Here is a 22,028-nt window from a genome sequence, read left to right on the forward strand (position 1 = left end):
TTTCTGTGAGCAAAGGGCATACTGTCCCTTTCTTGTCCTCTTTCTGTGTGACGTTTCTAAGCCACAGTCATCAGTCACCAGCGGCCTGGATGATTAACTTGCGTGGGGGGGTGCTTTTAACAAAAATACAGATGATGTTATCTCAATTAATACTCACAGCCCTTGGAGGTGAGGGTTTGTTGGCTTATTTAACAGATGAGGAAGCCGAGGCTCTGAGCAGTCTGTGGCTGTCCTCTGCTAATAGTCAGTGAGGGTGGCGTCAGGACTCCTGTGCGGCCACTGGCCACAGACCTGCGCCTGGAGACCGCATTGCTTTGTCGCCTTCCTAGACTGCCCTGCAGAACCTGGTAGATTGATGGAAAGTTTTTCATGTTTCCAGAGTCTTCCTTGTGTCTTGTTGTCTGCTTTCCACGTCTTCCTCAAGCCGACTGAGTTAAGCTGAGCCACCACCCCCCCCTTCTCTGGGTCCTGCAGGAGAAGGAGCAGGCTGCCCAGCTACCAGTAACTCCCAGGTCACTCGGGTCATGGGGCAAAAGTGTCAGGGCAGCTGGGCTGGGGCTGGCCTAGGCAGGCAGATAGGGTTTGCCCAGCAGGTGGCACCCCGAAGTGACCACCTTCCTGTGCTGCTTTCTGGGCGTCCACTTCACACCTGCATTTTTGGTTCTCAGCGCAGCCCATCTGCTGCATCCACAGGGTGCTGAAGGTGTGTGGGTTGGGGGTCACTGACCTTTTCTCCTGTGCCAGGGAGGCCTTGACTAAGGCAGCTTTGTGGCCCTGGACTGACTGATTTGGAGTCCTGACAGTGGACAGGTGCACCTCAGAGCCAGTCCTGAGGATCAGGAATGAGCTGTATGCCCAGGGGACAGCAGAGAAGTGGCTGCAGTTCAGATCTTAGCGACCTTTTACAAACTGTCCCAGAAAGGAGCCCATGAAGCCTTCCCTCTGGTCTTCGCAAAATTTAGCAGTTGGGCCTTTCCCTTTAGGCACGCGGGTCCCCCATGCAATGGGTTGGCCACCAACCTCCTGAGATACATGAAGGGACACTTCTACCGAGTTTCTGGGCATGACATGGTTGCTCTTATTAACAGAATGAATAAAAGGGGAGATTCCTGCAGGCTTTCCATATTGTCTTATGCTGAAAAGCTTCATTATTAGTTTTAATTATGCAAGTATCATCTGGTTATGAGTTCAGACACCAATAATGATAAAAGTTAATTCTTCCTTTTCTCCAATTCCATTTCCTTTAAAGGTAACTGCAGTTAACAGGAGAGAGTGCCTTGTAAGATTTCTTTATTTGAATAAATGTAAATGTATCCTTACAGAAAGTATCCTCTCTCTCATATTGTTAACTTTCTGTCTTGTCATGGACCTCTCTTCTCGGCAGGACCTTGAAGGTTATCATTTTTCATTGGTGTTGTGTCGGCTGCATGCTCAGCACATGTGCTGATCTCCCCCACCTCCATCACACGTTGTTTCCAGGTCTTTGCTGCGCATCGACATGGCGCAGTGTCCACAGCCTTCCCATGCACATGTCTTTACACCTTATCTGAGCATTCCCGTCAGATTCCTGAAGTAGAAATTCTACGTCATAGGTTAGGTGTATGCCTAAATTGGACACTTACACCGGAGGAAATGCTGTGTTATTTTTAAGAATATCCAAATATTCTTCAATATGAGACTAGAAAGAAGTCCTTCCTTCACCCATGGCAGGTAATTTGAATTTGAGGGATGTGGGAGAAAGCTTCTAGAGGTGGCTATTGCTTAATATCACAATTTCCTTAAAAAGGGATTAGTCAGGATTACTGTATTTTATTATTATTATTTTTCTTTCATATGTATCTTATTTTTTCTAATGTATTTTATCTCAAGATCCTGTCTAGTGACTCCTTATAATTGCCCTTTATTTATTATTTAACCAGAACAGGGGTACTTTGCTTTCGATGGTGTTGGAAAGGCCTTACTTAGAATGGCATGGGAGAGACATTGAAGGAATTATTATTATTTTTTAAATCACTACATTTAAGAGTTCTCAATAATTTTGAAATAACTCTTAACTCTAAAATATACTACATAACCTGACTGGTGGTGACACAGTGGATAGAGCGTTGACCTGGGATGTTGAGGTCCTAGTTTGTCACCAGCTTAATAGCACAGGGTCACTGCCTCGCCTTGAGCCCTCTACCCGCCCCCCCCCATTAAGGAATGTATGAGAAGCAATCAGTGAACAACTAAGGTGCCACAACTACAAGTTGATGCTTCTCATCTCTTTCCCTTCCTGTCGGTCTGTCTCTTCTTGCTAAATAAAATAAAATAAAATAAAATGTGTGACATAAAAATTTTGTAATCTGAAAAAATGTTATAAAGATAAAAAGACAAGAACATAATGAATAGAATCTATAACCAAAACTTGAATATCTCATTTCTTTTGGCTGAATTTTTCAATCTAAGTTACTGCTCACAAAAGTTAGGGGATATTTCAAAAAGAATATGAAGCCATAAAATATCCCCTAATTTTTGTGAGCAGTGTATTTTAAAATAAATTGATCTTCTTTTAGCTCATAGAGCATGAAATTAACTTCTACTTTTCAAAATTCAAGTGCACTTGGTAAAGATTACTGGAAAGAACCAGTTCCTGCTGAGAGGCAACTGCAGTTATGAGTATGGAGTCCAGAACCAAACAGACGGCTTAGTCCCAGCCCTGCAAACACACCAGCTCTACAAATTAGGCAAATTACTTAAATTTGTGTCTCACTTTCCTCATCTGTAAAAAGGTGGTAATGGTATTACATAACTCTGTAAGTTTATAGTGTGACTTAATGTGTTAATAATGTCAAGTGCTTAGAATAATGCCAGGGACACAGGACCATGCTAGATGCTGTTATTATTATTACTTTTATTATTAATATTGGAAAATTATCACATTACTCATTAATCAATGGGTAGATCATTTTATAGTTACATACATTATTTTTTTAATGTTAAAACTTTTAAGGCATTTTCTTGCTCTGAACCTTATTTCCTAAGAAGTTTACCTAAATGGTTTTGTTCATTGAGCATATTAGAGTGTGTACAGATGATAGTGTATGTGGGTGTTGGTTGTGTCTGCAATTTAGATAGAAAGCTCACAGGAAAAAACCCCCATAACAACTACAGTTTCAGTCATGAAAATACAAAGGGCTAGGGTTAGAAAAACAAACAACTTTTAGCATACTAAGATTGTAATTGTGGTGACTATTTTTGATGTTACTACATCGAATGAGGCCCAAGGTGAAAATCCTTTTTTCCTCATTTATCGATAGATTTATATACTTGATCAGGACTGTTCGTTCTTTGCACTAGCAAGCTAATTCAGGTACACTGCTGCATTCTTGAAAAGCCATGCTGAGTGATTTTAATACCCTGACTTCTTCTGTTTCCACTTTCAGAGCTCCTATGGATATGGTGACCTGTTCTCTGACACATGGAAAGTGTTTACTGATTATGATGTGATACATTTGAAAACTTATGATTCCAAAAGGGTACTGGAAACTTTGAAATGCCTGTGAATAATTACCATTGCAAATGACTCACTCACTCATCAAAGAAATACTTAACATGAGTTTTTATTAGCTGTTGCCTTTGATTCCTTCTTAGTTTCTTTTTTGATAAGCGAAATCCTTATTCGTTATTAACTCTGTAACTTAAAAAGATTTTTTTTTTTTCATTTTTCTGAAGCTGGAAACAGGGAGAGACAGTCAGACAGACTCCCGGGATCCACCCGGCACGCCCACCAGGGGCAACGCTCTGCCCACCAGGGGGCGATGCTCAGCCCATCCTGGGCGTCGCCATGTTGCGACCAGAGCCACTCTAGCGCCTGAGGAAGAGGCCACAGAGCCATCCCCAGCGCCTGGGCCATCTTTGCTCCAATGGAGCCTTGGCTGCGGGAGGGGAAGAGAGAGACAGAGAGGAAAGCACGGCGGAGGGGTGGAGAAGCAAATGGGCGCTTCTCCTGTGTGCCCTGGCCGGGAATCGAACCCGGGTCCTCCGCACGCTAGGCCGACGCTCTACCGCTGAGCCAACTGGCCAGGGCTTAAAAAGATTTTTTTGTAGCTTTTCCAAAAACACAAATTTCACTTGAGTGACATTGTTTGCTATTCAGAGTATTTTAATGTAAAACAGAGATTAATTAACCCCTTGAGTAGTGAGTTTTTTTCATGCTTGCTGACCCCCAGGAGTGAGTTTTTTTTTCAAAAAATAAAATTAGTTCCAGTTACAGTTTTATTAACTTAAAATCATGTTTGTTTGATAACCAATTTATGGAAACAAGAAAAACATACATTTGCTTTTTTATTGTTGCCTTATGTTACGATTTCTTTACAGTTCGGACTGGCAAGGAATCAGACACATCAGATGAAAGTAGTGTAGCAGAGGGCTGAAACTCTTAGGTGGATTCAGCCCTGAGAAACTGCGCCACTGAATATTTATTGAGTTCCAAAAACCACAGCTCAGCAGATAAAACTAGAAAGTTACAAAAGCCTTTTTTCCCATCTGTACCATCCCCAATCCTGCTCATCTACTGTTTCCTTCATGATCAAGGACACGAGAAGAGTCAGTCTCAGAGTTTATCAGTTATAAAGGACATCTGGTTCTTGGAGGCATTCCTTTAAAATCCTGCGTACTTGCATTCAAGTAACCCAGGCCAGTCTCCTGTTATGATTAACACACTCTGAGATCTCTTGTCTCCACTTAACCCCTGCTCTGAAGGTAACTACCGTTTCTATTTGTGCAGGGTCTTTTCCTTCAGCCTTATACATTTTTAAAATAATTTTTGTACGATCGTACTCTGGATGGTCAGGAGGCATGAGGACATACATGAACATTAGTACTACTCACAGGGTTAAAATTTATCTTCTGTAATTATAATGTTTGGTGTGAAGGTACAATTCATCTCTTCTTACCTTTTAAAATGTCTTGTTAGGTATGTTTTAAAGAAGCGATTTTTTCGCTGCTTCCCCGGATGAGGTACGGGCTGTTCTATAATACCCCTCTGGTAAGAATGTTACCTGTTGTAAACATTCGTATTTATACAATTTATTCTTGATATGTTTTAAGATAATATTTATATATAACTTGAGAACCTCTGAAATAGTAATATAGAAATGTTCATTGTAATATAAACTATTGCTTTTATTTTAGATATCTGGCTGTCAAAATACCGGATTATTCAGAGCATTTTCCCAGCATGTTCTGTACAGACTGAACATCACTCAAGAGGGACCCAAGGTAATGAATACATATCAGATCCTCAAATGATGTTTCACTCAATGTCATTTTATTATAGCATAGATAAGATGCCATTGGAACTTAACTCAACCTATCATAACACTGGTTTCATTATATGTTATTTTGCTTAAAGTCACAGAACCTATGAGATGATTTTAAGTGAGGATTTACTGCATTGTGGATTCTGAGGTGGGCTTGACTTTTACCTTGAATAAAAATCAGTACCACCTTTGCAGGAAAAGAAGTACTTAGACGACAGTGTTTTCTTTTTAAAACATATATATTTTTTTATTTTTAGGAAAGGAGATAGAGAAGGAGAGAGAGAGACAGACAGGAAGGAAGAGAGATGAGAAGCAACATCTTATAGTTGCATCACTTTAGTTGTTCATTGATTGCTTTCTCATATATGCCTTGACTGGGGGGCTCCAACTGAACCAATGACCCCTTGCTCAAAGCAGTGACCTTGGACTCAAGCCAGTGACCTGGGGATTATGCTGATGATCCTGTGGTCCCTGCAGTCAAGCTGGCAAGTCAGCGCTTAAGCTGATGAGCCTGTGCTCACACCAGTGACCTTGGAGATTTGAACCTGGGACCTCAACATCCCAGCTTAATGCTCTATCCACTGTGCCACCACCAGGCAGGAGGGCAGGCAGTGTTTTCGCTGTTAACAGTTTCTGAACGTGAGTGATCTGGAATCAGATGTCTTCAACCTGTGAAAGATAAACTAGGGATGGTGGAGAAATATGCTTTTCTTTTCTTTTTGCCGTTTTTCCCCATCCATCCCCAAATCCTCACCTGAGCCACACAAACCTCTGCTGAAAAGAAATACTCATCTATCCAAACAGAACTATAATGAACAGATTTTGGCTAAAGTAGATGCATTTTTATTCCCTGAGAGAACTGTGAAGGAATTTAGGCTTTTCAAAATGTTCCATAAATGTCTTCGTATTGAGTTTCATCTCTTTGTGAAAATCACACTTTAGGTTCAGGTATTCATTCATTTATCCAGGCATATACAGCATTATTTTGCCTTCTCTTTTTGGTTACAGGATGGAAAAATTAGAGTCACTATTCTTGCACGGAGCACAGAGTACCGGAAAATACTAAACCAAAATGAGGTTAGTTTTTGATGTCCATTTTTAATATCATATTGAATTTAACTTCCAATAACTAGTGCGTTTTATTTTTTCACGTTGCTTTAAATGTTTTGATTTGAAATTATTAGCCTTTAGAAAAGTTTGACGGCTATCCCCAGTTCACTTACTGGATTTTTACTGAAAAGTACCAAACCGCTTGTTAGACTTCCAAACTCATTTCAACAGCATCAACTCATAAATTATACTTAACCTCAATAAGATCCCCATGTCTACAACAACATGGCTGGAAGGTGTACCCACAACAGTGAGATCTATTCAATGTGCTGGGCCACGGTTCTGGGCCTTGTTAAAAACAGGGCAGGCTCAGGGTGCAGACCCCCTTTTGTTGTTCATTCCTCAGTCTCGGGAAACAGAGGGGACGACTGGTCACTCAGCCACTTATGCCGAGAAGGCGACAGTGGGTCAGGAAGAAACCATAAGAAATATGCTTAGAGTACTAGGACTGTACAAGCAAATATCGCAACCAGGAAAGGAAAACATTGTTTAAACCCCGACAATGGGAAGTTAAGGTAGATAATTGAGGTTTACACAGCCCTGGGCTGGACTTTTGGGGGAAGCAGTCTTCTTTCAAGATGCCTGTGTCTTCTCTTCTTGGCCAGGTGGTGGTTCTTTTGAAAAGTAACTAACAAGAGGGACTTCATTGGGTCCACTCCATGTGGGTTGCAGCTGACCCTCACTGTTGATTTTTCCAAGTCTTGAGGACCGGATAAAGAAATACCTAGAGACTGCACACATTTATGATATCTAATTTGTCTACAGTATGCTTAAGGAAGGGTGTCCCAGGTAACATTTCATATGAGCTCAATTGAAGCTTGCTTCCAAGGGCTACTCTTACCCTAAGCAGGGCAACTGATAAGATCTTATCCCAAGATAAGTTGTTTTTTTCTTTTAATTTTTATTAATTTTAATTTATTGTGTTAACATGGATTCTAGTGACCCACTCAATATTACCCCCTCACCCCACACCCGCTTGTCCCACATTGTACCCCTTTTGCTCCCCTCCACCTAACTCCCTCCTTGCTTCTCTCTAGGATTTTCTGTCCTGTTATCTGTATCTCTGTGTTATGTATATATGTATAATTTCACTAATCCCTTCACCTTCTCTGATCCCATCCTCTCATCCCCCTCTCCTCTGACAGCTGTCCCTCTGCTCCCTGTGATCCCACCTCTGCCTCTATTCCATTCCTCTGTTCACTTTGTTCATTAGATTCCACATAAGTGAGGTCAGTGGTATTTGTCTTTCTCTGCCTGGCTTATCTCACTTAGCATAATAATCTCCAGGTCCTTCCATGCCATTGCAAAAGGTAAGATTTCCTTCTTTTCCATGGCCACATAGTATTCCTTTGTGTATATGTACCACAGCTTTTAATCCACTCATCCACTGATGGGCACTTGGGCTGTTCCCAGATCTTGGCTATTGTAAACAATGCTGCAATAAACATGGGAGTGCATATCTTCTTTTGAATCAGTGATTTGGTCCTAAAAGTGGGATAGCTGGGTCAAAAGGCAGTTCCATTTTTAATTTTTTTGAGGACACACCATACTGTTTTCCATAGTGGCTGCACCAGTCTGCATTCCCACCATCAGTGCAGGAGGGTTCCCTTTTCTCCACATCGTCTCCAGCATTTGTTATGTGTTGTTTTGTTAATGAGCGCCATTCTGACAGGTGTGAGGTGGTATCTCATTGTGGTTTTAATTTGCATTTCTCTGATGATTAGCGATGTTGAAAAAAATTTTATATGCCTATTGGCCATCTTTATATCCTCTTTGGAGAAGTGTCTATTCAGTTCTTCTGCCCTTTTTAAATTTTTTTTTTTTTTTTTTTTTTTTTTTGCTGCTACAGAGACAGAGTCAGAGAGAGGGACAGACAAAAAGGGAGAGAGATGAGAAGCATCAATTCTTCATTGCGGCACCTTAGTTGTTCATTGATTGCTTTCTCATATGTGCCTTGATGGGGGTGGGGGGCTACAGCACACTGAGTGACCCCTTGCTCGAGCCAGCAACCTTGGACTCAAGCTGGTGAGCCTTGCTTAAACCAGAAGAGCCCATACTCAAGCTGATGACCTTGGGGTCTTGAATCCAGTTCCTTCACATCACCTAGGTTGTCTAATTTTTTGGCATATAGATCTCCATAGTATTTTCTTACAATTCTTTGTATTTCGGGGGTGTCCATTGTTACTTCTCCATTTTCATTTCTAATTTTATGTATGTATGTATGTATGTATTTTTCTGAAGTCAGAAGTGGGAAAGCAGTCAGACTCCCACCTGCACCTGATCGGATCCACCCAGCATGCCCACCAGGGAGTGATGCTCTGCCCATCTGGGGCGTTGCTCCTTTGCAGCCAGAGCTATTGTAGTGACTGAGGCAGAGACCATGGAGCCATCCTCAGTACTCGCGCCAGCTTTGCTCCAGTAGAGCCTTGGCTGCTTGAGGGAAAGAAAGAGACAGAGAGGAAGGAGAGGAGGAGAGGTGCAGAAGCAGTGGGTGCTTCTCTGTGTGCCCTGTCTGGGAATCGAACCTGGGACTTCCACACATCATGCCGATGCTCTACCGCTGAGCCAACTGTCCAGGGCCTCTAATTTTACATATTTGAGTCTGGTTAAAGGTTCATCAATCTTATTTACCTTTTCAGAGAACTAGCTCTTGGTTTCATTGATCTTTTGTATTGTTTCTTTTTAGCCTCTATGTCATTTATTTCCACTCTGATCTTTTATTATTTCCTTCCTTCTACTTCCTCTGGGCTTTATTTGTTGTTCTTTTTTTAGTTGTTTTAGATGCAGGGTTAAGTTGTTTATTTGAGCTCTTTCTTGCTTCTTAAGGGATGCCTATAATGCTATTTAGTCCTTCTCTGGACTGCTTTTGTTGTTTCCCATAAATTTTGAGTTGTTGTATGTTCATTTTCATTTGTTTTATTCCTCTTTAATGGGACTCTCTGTGCTTCTTGCACTTTCCTGAATTTTTCCTTCATCAATTTAGGAAAATTTTCAGCTGTGATTTCTTCAAACAGGTTCTCCATTCCTTGTTCGTTCTCTTCTCTTTCAGGAATCCTGTGATTTGGATGTCGTTTCTCTTCATGTTGTCACAGAGCTCTCTTAGAGTTTCCTCAGTCTTTTGGAACCTCTTTTCATTTTGCTGCTCTGCTTCTGTGCTTTTGTTTTTCTTGTCCTCTAAATTGCTGATTCAGTCCTCTGCTTCATCTAGCCTGCTATTGATTCCTTCTAGTGCAGTCTTCATTTCTGATATTGTATTTGTCATTTCTGAGTGGTTCTTTTTTATGATTTCAATGTCCTTTTTGATGCTTGCTATCTCTTTATTTAGCTGCTCATTATGTCCATCCATTGTTGCTCTAAGATCTTTGAGCATCCTAAAAATCATTTTTTAAACTCTGCTTCTGGTAGTTTGGTTACTTCCATTTCATTTGGTTTTTTTTCTGGGAATTTCTCTTGTTGACTCATATGGTTCACATTTCTCTGCCCATTTTGTCTGTGTACTAGGTAGCACTGTCTGACTTTGAAATTTTTGTGGGTCTTTATGAGGAAAATGGGCTTGGTGGTACTGACCTTCAGGCCACCTGTTTTTCTTGTTCTAGAAATGCTTCTTGAGGGTATTATTTTCCCTCTTATTGTTTGTGAGTATTGAATGCAGTTGGTCCTTTTGTAGGTACGGTTATCCCTTCAGGGTGGCTGGCTCTAAGGATCAACATTGATCATGTTTATTACACACTGTGCCATGTCTATCCTGTTGGGCATATTTGTTCTCCACAGTGTCTGGTGCCCGTTGGACTCCTCCTTTAGTCGTGCTGCTTGTGTAGGTAGCTGAGTCTAGGGTTGGTGCTGTCGCCATCCACTGCCAGTTGTGTTGGCTCTAGATCTTCTTGGGTTGCTGTCAGCTGTTGTTTGTAACCTGCGGTGGGCTACCTGTCTGCAGCTACTGCTCTTTTCATTGTTTGTGTCTGTGTTTTCTGTGCCTGGGTAGTGTGGGAGGGGCCAAACTGTGTATAAGGATCAGTTTCCTCCCGCTTAGAGATGACAGTAACTCCCTAAAAGCCCCAAGCTCCTCCTCCTCTTGCAGCTGCCTGTTCTCCCCACAGAGTCTTGTGTAGAAAGACTGTAGTGTGGGCTCAGACTGGCCTCACCCAACCAACCCCTCTACAGGTTGCTAGCTTGTTGGGTTGGGGCAGCTGAGGTTTTGAATACAATGTTAGTGGGACCCTCTACTTCAGGGGTCTCTTGGTGAGGAGCTCAGTACGGGGAATGTCGCCCCTACTCCAGAGCCTCATCTCTCAGCCACTGATGGATACTCAAATTTTTTTTATCCTCAACAAGGTGAGCAGCAAGTTCAAATCGAGTGGGACTGACAATCCCCTCTGCAGACATTCTTAAAGCTGGTTGAGACCCTGGTCTCAGAGCGAAAGACTGAGAGAATCCTTTCCTGGGGCTGACTGTGCCCCCCAGAAAGTGGCTGAGCCCCTCTACCAGATCCAGCAATAGGCTCACAGGGACCCACACTTTAAATGTTCATGCTCTAAGCCTCTCTCTCTTCTCCCTGTGGAATCTAGCCCAACAGGACAGGATATCTAGCACCCAGGCAGGCTGACTGTGAAGCCTCACCCTATCCAATGCTTATGAGCTGCTGTGCCGGTGCTGATCACAGAGAGTGGAACTCGACTCAGCTGGGCCTGGTGTGAGGTGCTTTTCCTTAGGATACCACTCTAGCAAGGGTGTTAGGTCCTGAACCAATGCTCTCCGCAGCTGACCACTGGATGTGCCATCTGTGGGCCTCCCTGGCAGGAATCCAGTATAGACCATTGGGAGACACTGCTCATAACTGGCCTTCAGCAACCTTCTTGGAGCTACAAGCAATCCAGAGTTTGTGGCTGCCTCTGCTGGGCCCAGGTGTACATGGAAATACCAAGCTGCACACCTAGGCTGGCTTTTACCCAAACTGGGCCTGGGAGAAGGTTCACTTAAAAGGCCAAGGTTCCCTGAGTCCCGCCTCCTGCAGCCTCTGTCTGCTGGTTGCTTGTTTGGCTCAACCACTGAAAATACGTCTGGTAGAGTCTAGCCTCTGGCAGTTCAGGGATTAGGAAGGGCTGTGAGTGTGGCTCTATTCCTTGGCCCTAGATGTCAGTCTGTCCAGACTTTTTTTTACAGACATTAATAGGATGTTGCCCCAGGTGTCTGGTGGGTGTATCCTCTGAGACCCAGAGGTGTGGTGTGCCCGCACTCCAGACAGTTTCTACTGGGTCTCCCGTGAGGTGGAATTACTAGTCTTAGACTCAGGAGTGTGGGGGAAATATCCAGCCTCAACACCAGAAAACTGAGTCAGTGACGTGTCCCCTGCTTCCTGGATCTCAGAACGACCCCATCTGCATGAGGAGCAGGAGAGGCGCCTGAGGGCGGAGCAGTTGCTTTTCCCCAGGCTGATGCTGCTCAGATTGGACAGTTCGCGTCCAGTACTGGAGAATGACTCAGCACAGGGGTTCTGGTGACTGTCCCCCACAGTGTCTCTCCCTGGGCCTCCAACTTTATACTCTCCTCACACAATTCTAGTCCCCTCAGCTGTCCCTCCATCGGAGCCCTGGGTAAGTGGCTGGGAACAAGATTTTCTGTGCTGGCCTTTTAAGATGAAGCCTGCGGCTCTGAGAGCTTCATTTCTTTCTCGCAGACAGAAACCCAGCTTTTTTCACTGCCAAATGCTGTGTGGGCACCACTTCTAGGCTCTGGGGCTTTTGGCCTGGGGCTGAGGACCCACACCTCTCAGGGTGACCCTTTCCACAGTAAGAGTCCCTCCGGATCCTCAGCCACCACTCGCTCCTGGGAGTGGGCAGCCTTTCCACGTCTCCGCCCTTCCTACCAGTCTCGGTGTGGCTTCTCCTGTGATTCTTGGCTATAGACTCCTCTTGTTGAGTCCAAAGTTGGCTTTTCAAGGTGATTGTTCTTAAATTCAGTTGTAATCCAATTTGGTCCTGGGAGGGGGCAGTTGGAACGTTTGCCTACTTCATCGCCATCTTGGAATCCTGCTGGAACCATCTTGATACCCCTCTCTTCCTTGCCCTAACCTCCTCTCTATACCAGGCTGCCAAGGGGAAAATAGGGTCATTTTCTTGTTTTCTACTTAAAAGATAATATGAGAGCAATATCCAGTTGGGCCAAGAAAACTTGAATAAAGCTCTTTATCACTCTTTGACTTACATTGCCAAAGTTGATTTCTTGACATATTCATCTTTCCAGTCTTTCCTGTAGAACAAAGCCTCCAGGAAACGTAATTTCTGAGGGCCTCACCTCTTTTCCAACTTTCCTTGGCTCTGCCTTGTGGGAGCACCATCCAGCAATCCTGTTGGCTCACGTTAATTTTTAGAGTGTCCCATTCAAAGGCGGATAGTTCTTGGGACTCAGGATTAAGGGATATACAGTAAAAGGCAACTTTTAAGTCCAGAACTATAAACAGTGAAGGTCTCCAAATCAAGCTGTGATCAAAGTAAAGGGGTCTGGAGTCACCGGTTGTTTGTCCTGTACAGTTTGGTTAATGGCTCTCATGTCCTTTGGACCGTGATCTAGGTGTTGGCTTCGCACTGGCAGGCTGGGAGTGTTATAGGGAGATTGGCAAGGTGGATTAAGTGGCATTTAAAAAAAGGCAGCTATCGCCCTGGCCGGTTGGCCCAGTGGTAGAGCGTCTGCCTGGTGTGCAGAAGTCCCGGGTTCGATTCCCGGCCAGGCCACACAGGAGAAGCGCCCATCTGCTTCTCCACCCCTCCCCCTCTTCTTCCTCTCTGTCTCTTCCCCTCCCGCAGCTGAGGCTCCATTGGAGCAAAGATGGCCCTGGCGCTGGGGATGGCTCCTTGGCCTCTGCCCCAGGCGCTAGAGTGGCTCTGGTCGCTGCAGAGCGACGCCCCCTGGGGGGCGGGCTGGGTGGATCCCGGTCAGGCGCATGTGAGAGTCTGACTGTCTCTCCCCATTTCCAGCTTCAGAAAAATACAAAAAAAAAAAAAAAAAAAAAAGGCAGCTGTCTGAGGCTTCATACCTTCTTTTGATGCCTCTCCAAATTATATTTTTTCAACTCTGAAGTTTTAGTACCCAGACAAAGTTCTATTACTGGGTCAGCGTCTCGGCTCTTCCTGGCCTTTTGGCCCAAGCATCGCTCTTCTGTAGAATTTGTTCAGGGAGTTTTGGTTGAGGCTTGTCTTCGACTGTAGACCAGAATCGTATAGCTTGGAGGGTGTGGTCTTGAACTGAGAATGCGCTGATGTTGACTCTCTGTGGTGACAAAGTCACTGGGCATTTAATTTTGTTCTGGATCTCATGGTAACAGGGGACTAGGGCATTCTGGCATACACAGACAGCTGTGTTTAGATGTTTCCCCAACGTGATGTTAGAGCAGCTGAAGGAAGGTGTGTGGAGGTTCTCCCTCCTCACACATACAACTCTGATAGCCATGGTTTTAGAGGAGAAGGTCCTTGTCTGGTGTTTAGGACAGAAAATGTAGCTCCAGTGTCAGCAAGAAAGTCTATGAGTCTCTTTCCCACAGCAGTGTCACCCATGGTTCCCTGTGGGGAGTGTGGGGCCAATAGAATCTTGCGCCCCAGGGCCATGCCCTTCCTGGTCATTAGCAACCAGCTGTGGCACCAGGTGAGTTTATTTGTGGGGAGTTCCTTCCCCACCCTTTCCAGCTGGTGAGGACATTGTCACTGCCAATGGCCCTCTTATCTACATATGTATGTTGCTGTGGCCTGAAGGGTAGCCCTTTCTGGCAGGATCCCTGGGTCTTGCCCGTGGCTGGTGTGTCCTCCAGCTGGCACCTCCCTGGGTCTTGACTGATGTTGGTAAGTGAGTGTGGAGGTGAGCCCTGCAGCTTGTTGTCTCTGCACGCTGCGGACCTCACAGCCCGTCAGGAAAGGTGGGTGGTGCTCCGTGGGCCCGTATCGGGGCCCGTTTATAAAGTCCCATTACCAGGTATCTGCTTCCACTGGCCTGGGATGGCACCCTTGGCGGATCCTGGGGCTGCTGTGGGCCGCCTTGCCTCTTCAGCATCTGCAGTGGAGCTGGGGCACCTGACCTGGCCTTGGCACCACCACAGCCATGATGTGCCCAGGGCAGGGCCTGAGGACAGGGGCCGAGGACAGGCCAAGGCAGGTGCCTGGCCCAGTGCGCCGGCACTCCGCTTTCTGTTGTGTCCCTGCCTGGTGGCTTCCCACAGCATCTCATAAGTGAATACTTCATTTGCCTCTGTGTCATGCCTTCAGTATTCAATTGACAATGAAATTTGAACATATATTACAATCATATTTAATTTATTTAAGATGGCAACTAGAATTATGTCTTTATTTGACAAATTTTCCCATTTAATTTTAGTATAACAAATAAGTCAAATTAGTTTAAAATTGTTCTTTTATAGGGTGACAAAGAACAAATCTTTCTTTTTGAAAGGTTTTATTTATTCATTTTTGAGAGAGGGGAGAGGAGCAGGAAGCATCAACTCGTAGTTGCCTCCTGTATATGTCTTGACTGGTCAATCCTGGGTCCTCAAACCAGCAACCTCAGCATTTTAGGTCAACGCTTTATCCACTCTGCAATCACAGGTCAGGCTTTTATTAAAGAATTTATCTATTGATTTTAGAGAGAGAGGAAGGGAGAGAGACAGAAACATCAGTCTGTTCCTGTATGTGCCCTGACCAGGGATTGAACCCACCAACTTTGGGTATTGGGATGATGCTCTAACCAACTAATCTATCTGGCCAGGGTGAGGACAAATCTTTGAGAGGAATAACCCAAAGCCATTTCCAGGCTAAGAAAAAGTCTTTTAAAACCTGGACCCTGGGAAGTTTGTCAAACAAACTTTCAGCATATCCAAAGTTTGACTTGATCAAAAAGATGATGTGTTACTATGAAACAATATTAAATTATACATTGATAAAAGATATCAAATATACTGGTAGTTTAGGTTAAAGGTTAATGACTTTTCACTTTTAAGATAATTCATATGGGGCCCTGGTGTCTGAACTGATTGCAGAGCTATGGCTGGAGGTGGGAGACTGACCTTGACTTTGGCTGCTGTCCAGGACTGTGGCATGACTCCCACAGCTGCTGAGCAGGCCTGCCGGGCACAGGACACCACCTCTGCCTGCAGAAGAGGCCAGCATGCCAAGCCTTAAATCTGCACAGACCAGACCCACGTGTACATGAAACAGGTTGAGGGCTCTTGTAGACAAACATGTCTGATACCTAGGGATGGCATGTCCGAGACCAGGGGACGACAACTGACAGCTCCCCAGGTGGGCCTATGATCCACAGTCCTGACAAGGCTCTTAGAAAGTAGCATGGTCCCTGGTTCGATTTCCGGTCAGAGCACATGGGAGAAGTGCCCATCTGCTTCTCCACCCCTCCCCATCTTGCTTCTTTCTCTCTCTTTCTTCCCCTCCAACAGCCATGGCTCAATTGGAGCAAGTTGGCCCCAGGCACTGAGGATGGCTCCATGGCCTCACTTCAGGTGCTAAAACAGCTTGGTTGCTGAGCAACAGAGCAGCAGCCCCAGATAGGCAGAGCATCGCCCGGTAGGGGCCTTGCTGGGTGGATTCTGGTCGGGGTGCATGCAGGAGTTTGTCTGTCTGCCTCCTTGCCTCTCACTTAAATTTTTTTAAAAAAGTAGCACGGAGAAGCAGACAGAGCCTCCAAGTGGCCACTCAGGTCCCCTCCAGGGCCACGTCTGTGGGCCCCAGGGCCTGGGGGTGATTACAAGGTTGGACTGTCACCGAGAACGGCTGCCCCAACACATGGGAGTCAGTGCTCTGGCGTTGGTTGTGCAGAGAAGAAAAGGCTCTATGTGAGTCCAGAGCCAGGATCTGGCAAGAGAGGCTCAAACCTCTCTCTCTGATTCAGGGCTCTGAGAGTGGGATTTTTAAGGAGCTTCAGCACCGGCTCTTTCTGGAAAACAGACCTTAGATTCTGAAAGGTTCTGGTGTTCAGGTTCTGGTCCCATCTGGCCCTCTGATCGGTTCCATGGGGGACAGTTAAGGGTGCACAGTTGTGACCATGAACAGCATATCCAAGGTTTGAACTTTGGTTCTGGGTCTTGTTAAATACGGTGAAGGGCCCGTGGGCTTTGCAGTTACAGCCTTGGGAAAGTGATTTAACTTCTCTGAGTCTCTGAGGTATCACTTACAAAATGCCTTAATGGTAATACCTCCTTTGTAGGACTTGTATGAGGAGTAAGTGATAGATACTTTATGCGCTGAGAAACACCAGCACAGCTGAAGTGCATGACCCACCATGTGATGTAACCATGAGCATGCGCATCCTGGATGCCACAGGCACGGGCCTCGGCTCTGAAGAGTGGGACGCCTCAGCCTTGGGCTAAGGTGGCCTAATTCTGAGCGACATAGAGAGCCATGCCTATGATTTTAATAATGGATCAATTCGCTTTTACTGTCTGTTTGCTAAAAGAATAATTGTTTTTCTGTGTACAAATGTTGAAAATGTTTTTCTGCCAAGAATTTAATATTCTCAGAGGATGAAGTGCAAAGTGCTAGTGTTTTGTCTGAAGTGAAATAATGGATAGAAAGAAAATTCTTAATGTCTGGAACAAAGTAAGTGCCCAGAAAATGCATGTTGAAACTTGAGGGAGTAACTAGCAAATGGTAATAAAACAGTTAACCCGTAGTGAGCTCCTGTCCCGAGCACTTTGCCTTCTGCGCTTCCCCCTCTCCACCTCCCCACAAACCAGTGCAGTGGAGTTTCAGGGAGGGAGTGTGTCCAAAAGGTGGAGCCGACATTTGAACTCAGTTAAGGATTAGAACAATAGACCTGAAGGATACTTAATACATGAAAATTATTTCACATTAAAAATGAGAAATGTAAGGACTCAAAGAAAAGTAAAAGTAAAGAGAAGGAAAAGCAATGTTAAATGTTTCTCTTGTTTTCCCAGCTCCTAAAGGCACTGAAAACAGTATCTACATTTGAAGTCCAGATTGTCAATTACAAGTATAAGTAAGTAATCAGCTACCCTTGGGCAGAGGCTGTCATCTTTTTGTGTGGACAAGTTAATGGGGGATAGAAAGGATTTTTTGCCCTGCCTGGATGGCTCAGTTGGCTAGAGCATCATCCTAAAGCACAAAGGTGGTGGGTTCGATTCCCAGTCAGGGTACATAAGGGACAGATCCATGTTCCTGTCTCTGTCTCTCTCTCCATTCTTCTCTCATTAAAATAAAATTTAAAAAAAATTAAAAAATTAAAAGTCTCTGGCCGGTTGGCTCAGTGGTAGAGCGTTGGCCTGACATGTGGAAGTCCCAGGTTTGATTCCTGGTCAGGGCACACAGGAGAAGTACTCATCTGCTTCTCCACCCTCCCTTTTTTGCTCCAACTTTTCTCTCACTCTCCCTCCTTCTCTCTCTTTCTTCCTCTTTCTCTCCTTCTCTCTCTCTTCCTCTCTGTCTCTCCTCTCCTCCTGTAGCCATGGCTTGATTGGAGTGAGTTGCCCTGGGTGCTGAGAATGGTTCCATGGCCTCTGCCTCAGGCACTAAAAAGAGCTCAGTTGTTGAGCAATGGAGCAATGGCCCAGGTGGGCAGAGCGTCGCCTTCTAGTGGGCTTGCTGGGTGGATCCCAATCAGGGTGCATACAGGAATCTGTCTCTGCCTCCCTTCCTCACTGAATTTTTTTTGAAAAAAGGATTTTTCAAATTGGAGTTGTTGGCACTTCAGACTCGGAAGGCACAAGCAAGCACTGTCAGTCAGTGAGGTGGTGGGTGAAGACCTGGGCCCAGCAGAGCTTGCTTTCTAGCTGTTCTAGGCCTGATGCAGCTTACTAGCTTACTGTCTAATTTCTCAGAGAAATATATGATGAGTCCAAATTTTCACTTGAAATTTCTGATTTTTTTTAAAGCTGGCAACTAATTCTGAATTAAAAAATAAAAATGTTGTAGGCCTCATGTGCCCTGCTAGCTGCTGGGTTTCCATTCTTGACCTAAAATGAGTTATAGATGAATAATTTGAGGGTCAAAGAATAATATGAACATTTTAGAAATCTTTAGCATTTGCATTACTTTTAGAAGTCTGATACATGTAAAAGGCTTCGAAAGATGGCCTGTACCTATCACTGTCTGGCTACCCCTGCTGATGTGAGAACAGCAGTGCTGGAGAGCCGGGTGGCTACCCCTGCTGATGTGAGAACAGCAGGGCTGGAGAGCCGGGTGGCTACCCCTGCTGATGTGAGAACAGCAGTGCTGGAGAGCCGGGTGGCTACCCCTGCTGATGTGAGAACAGCAGGGCTGGAGAGCCGGGTGGCTACCCCTGCTGATGTGAGAACAGCAGGGCTGGAGAGCCGGGTGGCTACCCCTGCTGATGTGAGAACAGCAGTGCTGGAGAGCCGGGTGGCTACCCCTGCTGATGTGAGAACAGCAGGGCTGGAGAGCCGGGTGGCTACCCCTGCTGATGCGAGAACAGCAGGGCTGGAGAGCCGGGTGGGTACCCCTGCTGATGTGAGAACAGCAGGGCTGGAGAGCCGGGTGGCTACCCCTGCTGATGTGAGAACAGCAGGGCTGGAGAGCCGGGTGGCTACCCCTGCTGATGCGAGAACAGCAGGGCTGGAGAGCCGGGTGTGCGCCTGGCCGGACGGGCGGGTTCTTCCCACCCTGTCCCTGCATCCATGGGCTTGTTTTCCAGACTGAACACACCAATAGCTTCTGTGTTAAAAAGAGCAAGTATACACTTACCAGCATAAGGGTGGTAATAGAGACAGGTTTAAACTCAACAGTGTTGCACCTCACTCATCACGCCTTCGTTCTTCCACACAAATGTTACTGGGTTTCCTCCCGCGAGCTGGTCCCGGGAATCCCAGCACAGGGTGGGCACGGCTCTTGTCTCGAGGATGCCGAGACTGAACACAAATGAGTCAACTTGTGAAGAGCAGCAACCAAAGTGGAGATGTGCTGTTTATCCCATCTCACTCCTCTGACAGTCGTGTGAGGTTGGCAAAGCTATTCCCGTTTTACAAATTTCCCTGGTGACCTGATGACCACCCTCATTGTCACGTGGAGAAAACATGGCAGGCAGGACGGAGCCAGGCTTCAGGCTGACAGACGGTGGTGGTGGGACACCTCGAGGCTCTGGTGTTGACTGAGTTTCCCAGATGAAGGAAGGTGACAGTAAATTCAGACCTTGCCAGTCTGAGGGTCATGATAGCAGGGTCTGAGGCCATTGGCGTGGCCTGGGCCACAGGTGTTTCTCATAACTGGCGATTCTGTGGTACATTCACTGGGGCGACTGCCGGCCCTTCCCCTGGCATCAGCTGGCATTCCTAGGCCAACCGAGGCACGCGTACCTCTTGCGAGACTTTGGTGCTGTTGCCTTCCCTTCCCTGTGGGTGCAGGGTTTTGTCCTAGTGTGAGAGAAAGCTCTCTAAAGAGAAGAAGCTGATTAAGAGGAAATTTGCTTTCCCTTAGTAGATTCAAGATAATTTTGTTTGTTTATTTTTCTTGGGTAAGAAGGACTGGGGGTTTAATTCCATTATGTTTTTTTCCGAGTGTTATCCCTGCACCAGCATTCTTCTCAGACTCACGTCAGTGAGCTTCATGGGCACTGCCTTTGACTCAGAGTCTCCAGCATTCAGTGTCTTGAATTCAAAGGACATTTTTACAGTGCTAACCTTCTTAAAATTGTGGATTAGTTTGTTGCAAAGTCAAGAAAATGCTAGGTGGTATCAAGATAATTTTAGTTATTCAGATAGCACTGAATAAGTCAACTCACACTAGGAGGAATTAATTTTCTATTTTTTTTCAGAGTTTTATTTTATTATTATTATTTTTTAATTTTTATTTTTTTGTATTTTTCTGAAGCTGGAAACGGGGAGGTAGTCAGACTCCCGCATGCGCCCGACCGGGATCCACCCGGCATGCCCACCAGGGGGCAATGCTCTGCCCCTCTGGGGCGTTGCTCTGTTGCGACCAGAGCCACTCTAGCACCTGAGGCAGAGGCCATGGAGCCATCCCCAGTGCCCGGGCCATCTATGCTCCAATGGAGCCTTGGCTGCAGGAGGGGAGGAGAGAAACAGAGAGGAGGAAGAGGGGGAGGGGTGGAGAAGCAGATGGGCGCTTCTCCTGTGTGCCCTGGCCGGGAATCGAATCCGGGACTTCCGCACGCCAGGCCGACGCTCTACCACTGAGCCAACCAGCCAGGGCTAATTTTCTATTTCTAAATATCACTTTATCATATTAAGGAAATAGTTTTCACTTTGGTGCTAATATACCATAATATCTTTTCAGTCCTTGCTTAATTTCACTTTTTCATAAAGAAAAAGCAGGTGTCAGGCTTAGAGCTTTGCGTTGCAATAATGTCTACCTACATTTAAATTACCATATTTTTCCCTCCATAAGACACACAGGTATTTTCCCCTTTACTTTGGGGAGGGGAGTGCATCTTATGGAGCAAAAAATATGGTATTTTTTGTCAAATATTTTAACACAGCATTTGGTTCAGAATATTTTCTTATTTTTTTCCTTAAAACCCTAGGTGTGTTTTATAGTCAGGCACGTCTTATGGAGCGAAAAATACAGTATACTTTTTAGTTTGATTATATCTATTTTCACAGTTTTATTTATGCCATGTGTTACTGGTTTTCCATTTAGAACAACTATAAAAGTTTCAGTCTAAAATTAATGCATTTGTTTTTTTAAAAAGTGAGTTTAGCCTGACCAGGCAGTGGCGCAGTAGATAGAGCGTCGGACTGGGATGCGGCTGACCCAGGTTCGAGGCCCCAAGGTTGCCAGCTTGAGCACGGGCTCATCTGGTTTGAGCGTGGGCTCCTCTGGCTTGAGCAAAAAGCTCACCAGCTTGGATCCAAGGTCGCTGGCTCGAGCAAGGGGTTACGCGGTCTGCTGAAGGCCCGCGGTCAAGGCACATATGAGAAAGCAATCAATGAACAACTAAGGTGTCGCACATGCAACGAAAAACTAATGAGTGATGCTTCTCATCTCTCCTTTCCTGTCTGTCTGTCCCTGTCTAGCCCTCTCTCTCTCTGTCAAAAAAAGAAAAAGAAAAAAGTGAGTTTATGTAGAAAAATAATACATTATTGACTCATTAAGTTAGTAAATACTGGAGTAGGCTTGAAATGAGCAAAAATAAAAAAATCATGGTGGAATGTTAGTAATTTAAATCATGAAAGATATTTGTATAAATATCGTTATTGTGAATCATGAGCTCATCTCAGCATAATCCTGTCTCTCTTCTCTCCATCCACCCTTTGTCGTTCTGTGTTCCCAGGGAGCTTGGGTTTTTAGATCAGCTGAGGATCACCCACAACACGGACATATTTATTGGCATGCATGGAGCTGGTCTTACCCATTTACTTTTCCTTCCAGACTGGGCCGCTGTATTTGAACTGTAAGTATCTGGGGGCAGTTTTACATGGAGGCAGCACGTAATGCTCGATGCATGCTGAGACTTCATCACTAGAGCGACAAAAGGCTTAATATTTAGTCATTCCAGGGAAGTCACATCATATAGGCATCTGGAAAGAAAAAAGAACTAAAGGTAAATGTGTGCAGTGTTCAGCCTCTCAGTTCACATAGCGAGCCCACCCCGCCCCCTCCAGTGTCTCGGCGGGAGACGGGAGACTGGGTT

The 22,028-nt window shown here is 45.2% G+C and overlaps 1 protein-coding gene across 3 annotated transcripts in view; it reads left to right on the forward strand.

Moving 5' to 3' along the window:
• Positions 1–22,028, forward strand: part of EOGT (EGF domain specific O-linked N-acetylglucosamine transferase) — a 48,613-nt gene that overhangs the window by 21,719 nt on the left and 4,866 nt on the right. For all 3 annotated transcript variants that reach the window (XM_066245109.1, XM_066245108.1, XM_066245107.1), the window contains 6 exons: positions 3,426–3,518; positions 4,958–5,029; positions 5,176–5,262; positions 6,312–6,380; positions 17,341–17,402; positions 21,669–21,788. In XM_066245109.1, coding sequence (XP_066101206.1) covers positions 3,426–3,518; positions 4,958–5,029; positions 5,176–5,262; positions 6,312–6,380; positions 17,341–17,402; positions 21,669–21,788 — 503 coding nt within the window. The remainder of the gene's footprint in view (positions 1–3,425; positions 3,519–4,957; positions 5,030–5,175; positions 5,263–6,311; positions 6,381–17,340; positions 17,403–21,668; positions 21,789–22,028) is intronic.

Source organism: Saccopteryx bilineata, chromosome 10 (genome assembly GCF_036850765.1).
Source record: "Saccopteryx bilineata isolate mSacBil1 chromosome 10, mSacBil1_pri_phased_curated, whole genome shotgun sequence".
NCBI classification, from domain to species: Eukaryota; Metazoa; Chordata; class Mammalia; order Chiroptera; family Emballonuridae; genus Saccopteryx; species Saccopteryx bilineata.